The 15000-nt window shown below is 36.5% G+C and overlaps 1 protein-coding gene and 2 long non-coding RNA genes across 5 annotated transcripts in view; 1 reads left to right on the top strand and 2 right to left on the bottom strand.

Annotated features, from left to right (window-relative positions):
• LOC133640928 (uncharacterized) overlaps positions 1-8990 on the bottom strand; it is a 14338-nt gene extending 5348 nt beyond the window's left edge. Inside the window, exon 1 of the long non-coding RNA XR_009824223.1 lies at positions 8958-8990. This is a non-coding gene — a long non-coding RNA (uncharacterized LOC133640928). The remainder of the gene's footprint in view (positions 1-8957) is intronic.
• akap6 (A kinase (PRKA) anchor protein 6) overlaps positions 1-15000 on the top strand; it is a 173763-nt gene that overhangs the window by 129361 nt on the left and 29402 nt on the right. For all 3 annotated transcript variants that reach the window (XM_062034641.1, XM_062034642.1, XM_062034643.1), the window contains 2 exons: positions 12098-12181; positions 12263-12415. In XM_062034641.1, coding sequence (XP_061890625.1) covers positions 12098-12181; positions 12263-12415 — 237 coding nt within the window. The remainder of the gene's footprint in view (positions 1-12097; positions 12182-12262; positions 12416-15000) is intronic.
• LOC133640927 (uncharacterized) overlaps positions 12715-15000 on the bottom strand; it is a 41900-nt gene continuing 39614 nt past the window's right edge. Inside the window, exon 4 of the long non-coding RNA XR_009824222.1 lies at positions 12715-12773. This is a non-coding gene — a long non-coding RNA (uncharacterized LOC133640927). The remainder of the gene's footprint in view (positions 12774-15000) is intronic.

The following is a 15000-nucleotide window of genomic DNA, read 5'->3' as shown; positions in this document are numbered from 1 at the left end:
ATTGTACACACTAATAGTACACACTATTGTATCGATTGTACACACTAATAGTACACACTATTGTATAGATTGTACACACTAATAGTACACACTATTTTATAGATTGTACACACTAATAGTACACACTATTTTATAGATTGTACACACTAATAGTACACACTATTGTATAGATTGTACACACTAATAGTACACACTATTTTATAGATTGTACACACTAATAGTACACAATATTTTATAGATTGTACACACTAATAGTACACACTATTGTATAGATTGTACACACTAATAGTACACACTATTTTATAGATTGTACACACTAATAGTACACGCTATTTTATAGATTGTACACACTAATAGTACACACTTTTTACACTTTGTACACACTAATAGTACACACTATTTTATAGATTGTACACACTAATAGTACACACTATTTTATAGATTGTACACACTAATAGTACACATTATTTTATAGATTGTACACACTAATAGTACACACTATTGTATAGATTGTACACACTAATAGTACACACTATTGTATAGATTGTACACACTAATAGTACACACTATTTTATAGATTGTACACACTAATAGTACACACTATTTTATAGATTGTACACACTAATAGTACACACTATTTTATAGATTGTACACACTAATAGTACACACTATTTTATAGATTGTACACACTAATAGTACACACTATTGTATAGATTGTACACACTAATAGTACACACTATTGTATCGATTGTACACACTAATAGTACACACTATTGTATCGATTGTACACACTAATAGTACACACTATTTTATAGATTGTACACACTAATAGTACACACTATTTTATAGATTGTACACACTAATAGTACACACTATTGTATAGATTGTACACACTAATAGTACACAATATTTTATAGATTGTACACACTAATAGTACACACTATTGTATAGATTGTACACACTAATAGTACACACTATTGTATAGATTGTACACACTAATAGTACACACTATTTTATAGATTGTACACACTAATAGTACACACTATTTTATAGATTGTACACACTAATAGTACACACTATTTTATAGATTGTACACACTAATAGTACACACTATTTTATAGATTGTACACACTAATAGTACACACTATTTTATAGATTGTACACACTAATAGTACACACTATTGTATAGATTGTACACACTAATATTACACACTATTGTATCGATTGTACACACTAATAGTACACACTATTGTATCGATTGTACACACTAATAGTACACACTATTTTATAGATTGTACACACTAATAGTACACACTATTGTATAGATTGTACACACTAATAGTACACACTATTTTATAGATTGTACACACTAATAGTACACACTATTTTATAGATTGTACACACTAATAGTACACACTATTTTATAGATAGTACACACTACTTGTACACACTATTTTTAAATAGTACACACTTCCTGTTTTCCTTCATTTTCTTTGATCTTCTTTCTCTTCCTTCATTTCCTTCTGTCCTCTCTTCCTTCCTTCATTTGTTTCCTCTTTCCTCTCTTCTTTTTTGACATGTTTTCCTTCCTTCATTTCTTCTTTCATGTCCTTCTTCCTTTCCTTACTTCTTTCATCCTTCCTTTCCTTCATTGATTTCCTCTTTCCTTTCTTCTTCTTGACGTTGTTCCCTTCAATTTCTTCTTCTTTCCTTCCATCTTCTCTTCCTTTTATCCTCCTTCTTTTTCTCTTTTCCTCTTTTCTTTTTCATTTCCAGTTATTTTGTTCTTTTTCCTTCCTTCTTTTCTTACTTCCTTTCTTTCATCTTTCCCTTTCTTCATTTTTTTCCTTTCATTTATTTTCCCCTTTCCTTTCCTTTGTTTCTTCCTTCATGTTGTCTTCCCCTTTCTCCTCTTTCTCTTCCTTCATTTCTTCCTTCTTTTCCTTCACTTTGTCCTCCCCTTTCTCCTCTTTCTCTTCCTTCATTTCTTTCTTCTTTTCCTTCATTTTGTCCTCCTGTTTCTCTTCCTTCTTTTCCTTCATGTTGTCTTCCCCTTTTCTCCCCTTTCTCTTCCTTCATTTCTTTCTTCTTTTCCTTCATTTTGTCCTCCCCTTTCTCCTCTTTCTCTTCCTTCATTTCTTTCTTCTTTTCCTTCATTTTGTCCTCCTCTTTCTCTTCCTTCATTTCTTCCTTCTTTTCCTTCATTTTGTCCTTCCCTTTCTCCTCTTTCTCTTCCTTCATTTCTTTCTTCTTTTCCTTCATTTTGTCCTCCTCTTTCTCTTCCTTCATTTCTTCCTTCTTTTCCTTCATGTTGTCTTCCCCTTTCTCCTCTTTCTCTTCCTTCATTTCTTTCTTCTTTTCCTTCATTTTGTCCTCCCCTTTCTCCTCTTTCTCTTCCTTCATTTCTTCCTTCTTTTCCTTCATTTTGTCCTTCCCTTTCTCTTCTTTCTCTTCCTTCATTCCTTTCTTCTTTTCCTTCATTTTGTCCTCCTCTTTCTCTTCCTTCATTTCTTTCTTCTTTTCCTTCATTTTGTCCTCCCCTTTCTCCTCTTTCTCTTCCTTCTTTTCCTTCATTTTGTCCTCCTCTTTCTCTTCCTTCATTTCTTCCTTCTTTTCCTTCATTTTGTCCTCCCCTTTCTCTTCTTTCTCTTCCTTCATTCCTTTCTTCTTTTCCTTCATTTTGTCCTCTTCTTTCTCTTCCTTCATTTCTTTCTTCTTTTCCTTCATTTTGTCCTCCCCTTTCTCCTCTTTCTCTTCCTTCATTTCTTCCTTCTTTTCCTTCATGTTGTCTTCCCCTTTCTCCCCTTTCTCTTCCTTCATTTCTTTCTTATTTTCCTTCATTTTGTCCTCCCCTTTCTCCTCTTTCTCTTCCTTCATTTCTTTCTTCTTTTCCTTCATTTTGTCCTCCTCTTTCTCTTCCTTCATTTCTTCCTTAAATTTCCTTCATTTTGTCCACCCCTTTCTCCTCTTTCTCTTCCTTCATTTCTTTCTTCTTTTCCTTCATTTTGTCCTCCCCTTTCTCCTCTTTCTCTTCCTTCATTTCTTCCTTCTTTTCCTTCATTTTGTCCTCCCCTTTCTCCTATTTCTCTTCCTTCATTTCTTTCTTCTTTTCCTTCATTTTGTCCTCCCCTTACTCCTCTTTCTCTTCCTTCATTTCTTTCTTCTTTTCCTTCACTTTGTCCTCCTCTTTCTCTTCCTTCATTTCTTTCTTCTTTTCCTTCATTTTGTCCTCCCCTTTCTCCTCTTTCTCTTCCTTCATTTCTTCCTTCTTTTCCTTCATTTTGTCCTCCCCTTTCTCTTCTTTCTCTTCCTTCATTCCTTTCTTCTTTTCCTTCATTTTGTCCTCCTCTTTCTCTTCCTTCATTTCTTTCTTCTTTTCCTTCATTTTGTCCTCCCCTTTCTCCTCTTTCTCTTCCTTCATTCCTTTCTTCTTTTCCTTCATTTTGTCCTCCTCTTTCTCTTCCTTCATTTCTTCCTTCTTTTCCTTCATTTTGTCCTCCCCTTTCTCTTCTTTCTCTTCCTTCATTCCTTTCTTCTTTTCCTTCATTTTGTCCTCTTCTTTCTCTTCCTTCATTTCTTTCTTCTTTTCCTTCATTTTGTCCTCCCCTTTCTCCTCTTTCTCTTCCTTCATTTCTTCCTTCTTTTCCTTCATGTTGTCTTCCCCTTTCTCCCCTTTCTCTTCCTTCATTTCTTTCTTATTTTCCTTCATTTTGTCCTCCCCTTTCTCCTCTTTCTCTTCCTTAATTTCTTTCTTCTTTTCCTTCATTTTGTCCTCCTCTTTCTCTTCCTTCATTTCTTCCTTATTTTCCTTCATTTTGTCCTCCCCTTTCTCCTCTTTCTCTTCCTTCATTTCTTTCTTCTTTTCCTTCATTTTGTCCTCCCCTTTCTCCTTTCTCTTCCTTCATTTCTTCCTTCTTTTCCTTCATTTTGTCCTCCCCTTTCTCCTCTTTCTCTTCCTTCATTTCTTTCTTCTTTTCCTTCATTTTGTCCTCCCCTTTCTCCTCTTTCTCTTCCTTCATTTCTTTCTTCTTTTCCGTCACTTTGTCCTCCTCTTTCTCTTCCTTCATTTCTTCCTTCTTTTCCTTCATTTTGTCCTCCCCTTTCTCTTCTTTCTCTTCCTTCATTCCTTGCTTCTTTTCCTTCATTTTGTCCTCCTCTTTCTCTTCCTTCATTCCTGTCTTCTTTTCCTTCATTTTGTCCTCCTCTTTCTCTTCCTTCATTTCTTCCTTCTTTTCCTTCATTTTGTCCTCTCCTTTCTCTTCTTTCTCTTCCTTCATTCCTTTCTTCTTTTCCTTCATTTTGTCCTCTTCTTTCTCTTCCGTCATTTCTTTCTTCTTTTCCTTCATTTTGTCCTCCCCTTTCTCCTCTTTCTCTTCCTTCATTTCTTCCTTCTTTTCCTTCACTTTGTCCTCCCCTTTCTCCTCTTTCTCTTCCTTCATTTCTTTCTTCCTTTCCTTCATTTTGTCCTCCTCTTTCTCTTCCTTCATTTCCTTCATGTTGTCTTCCCCTTTATCTTCCTTCATTTCTTTCTTATTTTCCTTCATTTTGTCCTCCCCTTTCTCTTCCTTCATTTCTTTCTTCTTTTCCTTCATTTTGTCTTCCTCTTTCTCTTCCTTCATTTCTTCCTTCTTTTCCTTCATGTTGTCTTCCCCTTTCTCTTCCTTCATTTCTTTCTTCTTTTCCTTCATTTTGTCCTCCCCTTTCTCCTCTTTCTCTTCCTTCATTTCTTTCTTCTTTTCCTTCATTTTGTCCTCCTCTTTCTCTTCCTTCATTTCTTCCTTCTTTTCCTTCATTTTGTCCTCCCCTTTCTCCTCTTTCTCTTCCTTCATTTCTTTCTTATTTTCCTTCATTTTGTCCTCCTCTTTCTCCTCTTTCTCTTCCTTCATTCCTTTCTTCTTTTCCTTCATTTTGTCCTCCCCTTTCTCCTCTTTCTCTTCCTTCATTTCTTCCTTCTTTTCCTTCATTTTGTCCTCCCCTTTACCCTCTTTCTCTTCCTTCATTTCTTTCTTCTTTTCCTTCATTTTGCCCTCCTCTTTCTCTTCCTTCATTTCTTTCTTCTTTTCCTTCATTTTGTCCTCCCTTTTCTCCTCTTTCTCTTCCTTCATTTCCTTCATTTTGTCCTCCCCTTTCTCCTCTTTCTCTTCCTTCATTCCTTTCTTCTTTTCCTTCATTTTGTCCTCCCCTTTTTCCTCTTTCTCTTCCTTCATTTGTTCCTTCTTTTCCTTCATTTTGTCCTCCCCTTTCTCTTCCTTCATTTACTTCCTCTTGTCTTTCTTTCTTCTTCCAGTCTTTCTCTTGTTTTTTATTCTTTCATTGACTTTTACTTCTTTCCTTTTTATTTCCTGTGATTATTCCTTCCTTGTTTCACCTTCTCTCCTTCCTTCTTCCCTCTTTCTCTTCCTTCATTTCCTGTCCTTCCTTCAATTCCTTCTTTTTCTCTCTCAATTATTGCTTTACTTATTTTGTCTTTCTCTTCCTTTTCCCTCTTTTTTATCTTTATATTCTTCCCTCCTTCCTCTTTCCCCTCCTTCATTTCCTCCTTCTTTTCTTTCAACATGTCTTTTTTCCCTCTTCCCTTCTTCCTTTCCTTTGGTTCTTCATTCCTTTTTTTCTTTCCTTCTTTATTCCCTTGCTTTTCTTTGTTCTTCTTTCCTCTTTCCTTTTCATCATTATTTATTTTCTGTCTCCTTCATTTCCTTTGCCCTTCTACCCTTCCTTCATTCCCTTCTTCTTTTCCTTCATCCCGTGTCTTTCTGTCCTCTTTCTCTTCCTTCATTTACTCCCTCTCTTCTTCCTTCCTTTCTTCCATAATTTCCTTCCTTTCCATTTCTCCTTCGTCTCACTTTCCTTTTTTCTTATTTCCCTCCTTCGTTTCCTCCTTCCTCATTCCCTTCTTATGTCCTTCCTCCTCCTTCACACACACACACACACACACACACACACAGACACACACACACAGACACACACACACACACAGACACACACACACACACACACGTGGAGGGATCAACAAGCGACTTTCTTATCAGCAAGTGTGTAGCTCCGCCTCCTGTGGTTGCGTGGAGATGAATCCTTTCTCCCGCTGTTCGATTCCCGTTAAACCCCCCCCCCCTTCCCCCCGCTCTTTGACCTTTTCCACTTTCTATTTCCTTCCTTCCTCGCCGTTAATGCGTGGCCCTCGTGACTCCGCCCACTTGCCGCAGCCAACAGGTTAGTGCGGCCACCTGGCGTGCGAGGTCACGTGACCTCCGTGCGGACAAAGTCGGAAGGCGAGTCGGAAGCTTCCAGAAGCTGTGAGGACCAACGAGACGCGTCACCTTGTAAGGGGGGGGGGGGGGGGGAGACTTTGATCTAAGAAGACCTTCCCTTCCATCCCAGCTAAGAAGTCACATGACTGACACCTGGAGAGCACATGACTTGTTTGTTGCTGGAAGGCCATTGGTCAGGAAGGAGGGGGAGGAGCTTAAGTCATTTTATACACTCGCTGGGTCTCAATTGGGGCACTTGTGTACTTACACTTAGTATTTTAAGTACACTTGTGTACTTAAACTTAGTATTTTAAGTACACTTGTGTACTTAAACTTAGTATTTTAAGTACACTTCAATCAATCAATCAATGTTTATTTATATAGCCCTAAATCACAAGTGTCTCAAAGGGCTATACAGTTACACTTAATATTGTAAGTACACTTGTGTACTTACACTTAGTATTTTAAGTACACTTGTGTACTTACACTTAGTATTTTAAGTACACATGTGTACTTACACTTGGTATTTTAAGTACACTTGTGTACTTACACTTAGTATTTTAAGTACACTTGTGTACTTACACTTAGTATTTGAAGTACACGTGTGTACTTACACTTGGTATTTTAAGTACACTTGCGTACTTACACTTAGTATTTTAAGTACATGTGTGTACTTACACTTATTAATTTAAGTACACTTAATATTTTAAGTACATTTGTGCACTTAGTTAGTATTTTAAGTACACTTGTGTACTTACACTTAGTATTTTGAGTACACTTGTGTACATACACTTAGTATTTTGAGTACACTTGTGTACGTACACTTAGTATTTTAAGTGCACTCGTGTACTTACACTTTATATTTTGAGTACACTTGTGTACTTTGAGTATACTCATGTACTTACACTTAGTATTGTAAGTACACTTGTGCACTTACACGTATTATTGTAAGTACACTTGTGTACTTACACTTAGTATTTTGAGTACACTTGTGTACCTACACTTAGTATTTTAAGTACATTTTTGTACTTACACTTTGTATTTTAGGTACACTTGTGTACTTACACTTAGTATTTTAAGTACACTTGTGTACTTACACTTAGTATTTTAAGTACACTCGTGTACTTACACTTAGTATTTTAAGCACATTAGTGTGTGCACTTGTGTACTTACACTTGGTCTTTTGAGCACATAAGTGTGTACACTTGTGTACTTACACTTGGTCTTTTGAGCACATAAGTGTGTACACTTGTGTACTTTTGAGTCTTTGGAGTACACTCGTGTACTTACACTTAGAATTTTAAACACATTAGTGTGTACACTTGTGTACTTACACTTGGTCTTTTGAGCCCATAAGTGTGTACACTTGTGTACTTACACTTGGTCTTTTGAGCACATAAGTGTGTACACTGGTGTACTTACACTTGGTCTTTTGAGCACATAAGTGTGTACATAAGTGTGTACACTTGTGTACTTTTAGTTTTTTGAGTACACTCGTGTACTTTGAGTTTTTTGAGTACACTCTTGTACTTACACTTAGTATTTTAAACACATTAGTGTGTACACTCATGTACTTACACTTAGTATTTTAAACACATTAGTGTGTACACTTGTGTACTTACACTTGGTCTTTTGAGCACATAAGTGTGTACACTTGTGTACTTTTGAGTCTTTTGAGTACACTCGTGTACTTACACTTAGTATTTTAAACACATTAGTGTGTACACTTGTGTACTTACACTTGGTCTTTTGAGCACATTAGTGTGTACACTTGTGTACTTACACTTGGTCTTTTGAGCACATAAGTGTGTACACTTGTGTACTTCCCCCGGCTAGTAAAACCCTCCTATGGGGGGGCTCAGTTTGGTGCCAGGTAAAAAGAAGGTGTGGAGGCGGAGCAGGAAGTGCGTTGAGAAGACTGATGAGATCATCTTCATCACGTCTTCCTCCTCCGCGACAAAACTCCTGCCGCTCGTCTTCCTCGTCTTCCTCCCCCGTGAACAATTCTTCTCCCGCTCTAATTCGCCGCTCCCAGCTCCCCTCGCCATGGCGGCCGTCACGCCGCCCATCTTGTTGTTGTTTAGAGCCTTCGCCCTCACGTCACACGCACGCACGCACGCACGCACGCACGCACACGCGCACGCGCACACACGCACGCACGCACACACGCACACACACACACGCACACACGCACACACGCACACACACGCACACACACACACACACACAGCGGGCTTGTCCTCTTGATCCTGTCTGCCGTGTTGTGCATCCTATTTCCTGTTTAGACAAGCAGGCCAGCCACAAATATGCTAAACTGCACACAGCCAGGGAGCAGATGAAAGAACGTGTGTGTGTGTGTGTGTGTGTGTGTGTGTGTGTGTGTGTGTGTGTGTGTGTGTGTGTGTGTGTGTGTGTGTGTGTGTGTGTGTGTGTGTGTGTGTGTGTGTGTGTGTGTGTGTGTGTGTGTGTGTGTGTGTGGAAATCCCATTTCATTGTCATAGTGTTTAATATTTATTGGAAAAATGTAAAGAAAATGTAAAAGAAGTGCTCCTCAGCGAGGAGGCGGGATTAGCATAAACAGTTTGAGGCGCGCTCGTGTCTGGGGAGTAAAGTCGCAAACAGGTGGTGTAAACACACACACACACACTTACACACACACACTTACACACACACACTTACACACACACACACACACACACACACACTGACCTTTACGCAGCTCGCTTGTTTCCCTGTCGGTTCCCGCGACTTAAGCGGGACCGCAACTGACCCAGGACCAGCCAGACGCCTCGGCATGTGCGGGGCTCCAGTCCTCCTGACTTGTCCCCTGCTCAGATTTAACTGCATGTTAGACACGTAGGGTTTGGGAGGGGGTGGGGGTGGGGGGGCTCGGCGTGGTAGGGACCCACCATGGCCTTGATGGAAAATAGAACACCTAAAACTTACTACGTGAAAGATATAACGGGAAATATAACACAGGTTACATAACACGTAAATGACGTAAAATATAACGCATAACAAACAAGATATAACACAGGTTACATAACACGTAAATGACGCTAAAATATAACGTGTAACAAACAAGATATAACACAGGTTACATAACACGTAAATGACGTAAAATATAACGCTTAACAAAGAAGATATAACACAGGTTACATAACACGTAAATGACGTAAAATATAACGTGTAACAAACAAGATATAACACAGGTTACATAACACGTAAACGACGTAAAATATAACGCGTAAAAAACAAGATATAACACAGGTTACATAACACGTAAACAACGTAAAATATAACGCGTAAAAAACAAGATATAACACAGGTTACATAACACGTAAAAGACTTAAAATATAACGTGTAACAAACAAGATATAACACAGGTTACATAACACGTAAACGACGTAAAATATAACGCGTAAAAAACAAGATATAACACGTAAAAGCCGTAAAATATATTGCGTAAAAAACAATATATAACACAGGTTACATAACACGTAAACGACGTAAAATATAACGCATATTAAACAAGATATAACACAGGTTACATAACACGTAAAAGACGTAAAATATATTGCGTAAAAAACAAGATATAACACAGGTTACATAACACGTAAACGACGTAAAATATAACGCATAACAAACAAGATATAACACAGGTTACATAACACGTAAAAGACGTAAAATATATTGCGTAAAAAACAATATATAACACAGGTTACATAACACGTAAACTACGTAAAACATAACGCATAACAAACAAGATATAACACAGGTTACATAACACGTAAAAGACGTAAAATATAACGCGTAAAAAACAAGATATAACACAGGTTACATAACACGTAAACTACGTAAAATATAACGCATAACAAACAAGATATAACACAGGTTACATAACACGTAAAAGACGTAAAATATAACGCATAAAAAACAAGATATAACACAGGTTACATAACACGTAAACAACGTAAAATATAACGCATAACAAACAAGATATAACACAGGTTACATAACACGTAAACAACGTAAAATATAACGCATAACAAACAAGATATAACACAGGTTACATAACACGTAAATGACGTAAAATATATTGCGTAAAAAACAAGCTATAACACGGATTAAAACACGTAAATGACGTAAAATATATTGCGTAAAAAACAAGATATAACACAGGTTACATAACACGTAAACAACGTAAAATATAACGAATAACAAACAAGATATAACACAGGTTACATAACATGTAAACGACGTAAAATATATTGCGTAAAAAACAAGATATAACACAGGTTACATAACACGTAAACGTCGTAAAATATAACGGGTAAAAAACAAGATATAACACAGGTTACATAACACGTAAACGTAAAATATAACGCATAACAAACAAGATATAACACAGGTTACATAACACGTAAATGACGTAAAATATATTGCATAAAAAACAAGATATAACACAGGTTACATAACACGTAAACAACGTAAAATATAACGCGTAAAAAACAAGATATAACACAGGTTACATAACACGTAAACAACGTAAAATATAACGCGTAAAAAACAAGATATAACACAGGTTACATAACACGTAAACAACGTAAAATATATTGCGTAAAAAACAATATATAACACAGGTTACATAACACACAAACAAGATATAACACAGGTTACATAACACGTAAAAGACGTAAAATATAACGCGTAACAAACAAGATATAACACAGGTTACATAACACGTAAACGTCGTAAAATATAACGGGTAAAAAACAAGATATAACACAGGTTACATAACACGTAAACGTAAAATATAACGCATAACAAACAAGATATAACACAGGTTACATAACACGTAAACGTAAAATATAACGCGTAAAAAACAAGATATAACACAGGTTACATAACACGTAAATGACGTAAAATATATTGCATAAAAAACAAGATATAACACAGGTTACATAACACGTAAACAACGTAAAATATAACGCGTAAAAAACAAGATATAACACAGGTTACATAACAAGTAAACAACGTAAAATATAACGCGTAAAAAACAAGATATAACACAGGTTACATAACACGTAAATGACGTAAAATATATTGCATAAAAAACAAGATATAACACAGGTTACATAACACGTAAACAACGTAAAATATAACGCGTAACAAACAAGATATAACACAGGTTACATAACACGTAAACAACGTAAAATATAACGCGTAACAAACAAGATATAACACAGGTTACATAACACGTAAACAACGTAAAATATAACGCGTAAAATAACAAGATATAAAATACAAAAAATGCAACAAGTGAAAAACAAGACATAAAATACAAAATATATCAAATGAAACATCAAACTTAGCACATATAACATGACATGACATGTCAAACGAAACATCAAACTTAGCACATATAACATGACATGACATGTCAAATGAAACATCAAACTTAGCACATATAACATGACATGACATGTCAAATGAAACATCAAACTTAGCACATAACATGACATGACATGTCAAATGAAACATCAAACTTAGCACATATAACATGACATGACATGTCAAATGAAACATCAAACTTAGCACATATAACATGACATGACATGTCAAATGAAACATCAAACTTAGCACATATAACATGACATGACATGTCAAATGAAACATCAAACTTAGCACATATAACATGACATGACATGTCAAATGAAACATGTAACATACATAACGTAAAACAAAACAATTAAACCAAAATGTAAATAAATAGCAGACTGTAGCATGTAGCATGTAGCATGTGTTTGTGCACCACAACCTGACCTGGGTCCTCCCCCCCCCCACAGTCTTTGTGTTCGGACGTGCGATCTCGGCGAAGAGGAGTCTCCTCCGTCCTCAAACTTTGCCAGAAGCTTCTCCAGCAGGACCAGGTGGGTGGTCCAGGGTCCGGGGTCCGGGGGTCCTCCGTCGGCCTTCGCACTTCCTGACGCCCGCGTGTTTTTGCTCCACAGTCGGGCCCGGCGGCGGAGGCGGGCCCCGAGGCGGAGCAGCACCGCCAGGCCCTGCAGCTGCTGTCAATCAACCTGGAGAGGCGGTGGGAGGCCATCGTCATGCAGACCCTGCAGTGGCACACCCGACTCAGGAAGGAGCTGGGCCAGGAGCAGGTGGGCCGCTTAAGTACTTTTACTCACTGGAAGACAGCACTTTAAACAGACACACACACACACACACACACCCACACACACACACACACACACACACACACACACACACGTGCGCACACACGCAGGGATGACAAATGTAGGAGGTGGCAAGCTGTGACCTCGCCGCCTGGCTGCAGAGTCATTTGACTTCCTGTGTGGACGCACACCAACACGAGTGCTTTGGTTTATAAATGACCACTTGTGCTCCAAGTGTGTGTGTGTGTGTGTGTCTGTGTGTGTGTGTGTTCTTGTCTTTCTGACCTCCTCAGACACACACAAGTTTGGTCCATGTGAGCAGTGGTCCCCAATCTTTTTGTAGCTGTGGACCGGTCAACGCTTTAAAATTTGTCCCATGGACCGGTTGGGGGGTGGGGGGGTGTATTTTTAAAATTAAAATTTTTTTTATTTTATTTTTTCTACATAAATAAATACAATCATGTGCTTACGGACTGTATCCCTGCAGACTGTATTGATCTATATTGATATAGAATATATATATTGTGTTTTTTATGTTGATTTCATTAAAAAAATAATTTTTTTTTTTTTTTTTTTACATAAATAAATACAATCATGTGCTTACAGACTGTATCCCTGCAGACTGTATTGATCTATATTGATATGGAATATATATATTGTGTTTTTATGTTGATTTCATTAAAAAAAAAATAATAATAATTTTTTTACATAAATACAATCATATGTGCTTACAGACTGTATCCCTGCAGACTGTATTGATCTATATTGATATAGAATATATATATTGTGTTTTTATGTTGATTTCATTAAAAAAATAATAATTTTTTTTTACATAAATAAATACAATCATATGTGCTTACAGACTGTATCCCTGCAGACTGTATTGATCTATATTGATATAGAATGTATATATTGTGTTTTTATGTTGATTTCATTAAAAAAAAAAAAAAAAATTTTTACATAAATAAATACAATCATATGTGCTTACAGACTGTATCCCTGCAGACTGTATTGATCTATAATGATATAGAATGTATATATTGTGTTTTTATGTTGATTTCATTTAAAAAAATAAAAATAAATTTTTTTTTTTTTATTATTATTAGCCTTTATTTAACCAGGTAAAATCCCATTGAGATCAAAGATCTCTTTTCCAAGGGAGACCTGGCCAAGAGGGCAGCAGCAAGGTTACATTAAAAACAGTAAACAAATACATAAAACATCACATTTACGACATTAAAACTTGCTGACATTACACATGTGCATACAGACAAGGTAGACTGCAGTCCTTTCACAGAAGCTTTAAACTCATTCAACGTAACAAGGCTTTGAAGTTGAATATTCCATTGTTGGTTATTCCAAGCCTTCGCTGCTGAAAACCTAAATGCTTTCTTGCCCAGTTCAGTTCTTACTTTGGGGACGACAAATTGCAGAACATTCATTGAACGAAGATTGTGACTTCCTTGTTTCTTTGTTAAAAGACAAGACAGATAAGATGGAGTGATACCCAGAATGCTTTTGTAGATGGGCACATACCAATGATTGAGGCGTCGAGCACTTAAAGATGTCCAGTTAACCATTGAGTATAATACACAATGGTGAGTAAGTTGGTGATAAATCTCAGTGCACCGTGGTACACACTATTTCATATTAATATTTTTAAATTCTTGTGCGGCCCGGTACCAATCGGGCCGCGGCCCGGTGGTTGGGGACCACTGGTGTGAGGACTCGGTGAACAAGTGAACACTTAAACCACGTAAAAACATGGCATGTGATAGACAATGTCTCATTTGCTGCTCAAAATGAGGGGGGTCCCAAAAAAGGAGGGATCGTTCAAATTGACTGTGTGTTGCTTTTTAAAAGTGGTCAACATATGAAATAACAAGTGTGTGTAAGAATTTGAAATGCGCCCCCTTTGGCCAAAATGAATTACAAAATTAAAATAAATATGTATATAGAGACATACTGTAATAACTTGAAGTAAATAATGAAGACTAAAAACCAATTACTAACAAAAAATTCCCCCAAAAATAATTGACTAAAAGCTTACCTTTTTTTATATGTGCATAGTATGTATATATTATTAATGTTGTAAATACACTTCTTTATATATCTAGAAAGGCTGGTCCTGAAGAGCATTTTTCTCAGGTCTCAAGTAGGGCTGCAACTAACGATTAATTTGATAATCGATTAATCTGTCGATTATTACTTCGATTAATCGATTAGTAATCGGAAAAAAGAGACAAACTACATTTCTATCGTATCCAGTATTTTATTGAAAAAAAACAGCATGCTGGCACCATACTTATTTTGATCATTGTTTCTTCGCTGTTTGTAAATGTTGCAGCTTATAAATAAAGGTTTATTTTAAAAATAAACAAAAAGATTAATTAAAATTTTTTTTTAAAAATCAAAAAAACTCTGCGCATGCGCATAGCATAGATCCAACGAATCGATGACTAAATTAATCGGCAACTATTTTAATAATCGATTTTAATCAATTTAATCGATTAGTTGTTGCGGCCCTAGTCTCAAGAAGGTAAGAAATACAAGAATTTGTGTGTAAAAAT

The sequence above is a fragment of the Entelurus aequoreus genome, linkage group LG23 (genome assembly GCF_033978785.1).
Source record: "Entelurus aequoreus isolate RoL-2023_Sb linkage group LG23, RoL_Eaeq_v1.1, whole genome shotgun sequence".
In the NCBI taxonomy this organism is placed as follows: domain Eukaryota; kingdom Metazoa; phylum Chordata; class Actinopteri; order Syngnathiformes; family Syngnathidae; genus Entelurus; species Entelurus aequoreus.
Note: the sequence above shows the minus strand (reverse complement) of the source record. Positions and strands in the feature narration are given on the sequence as shown.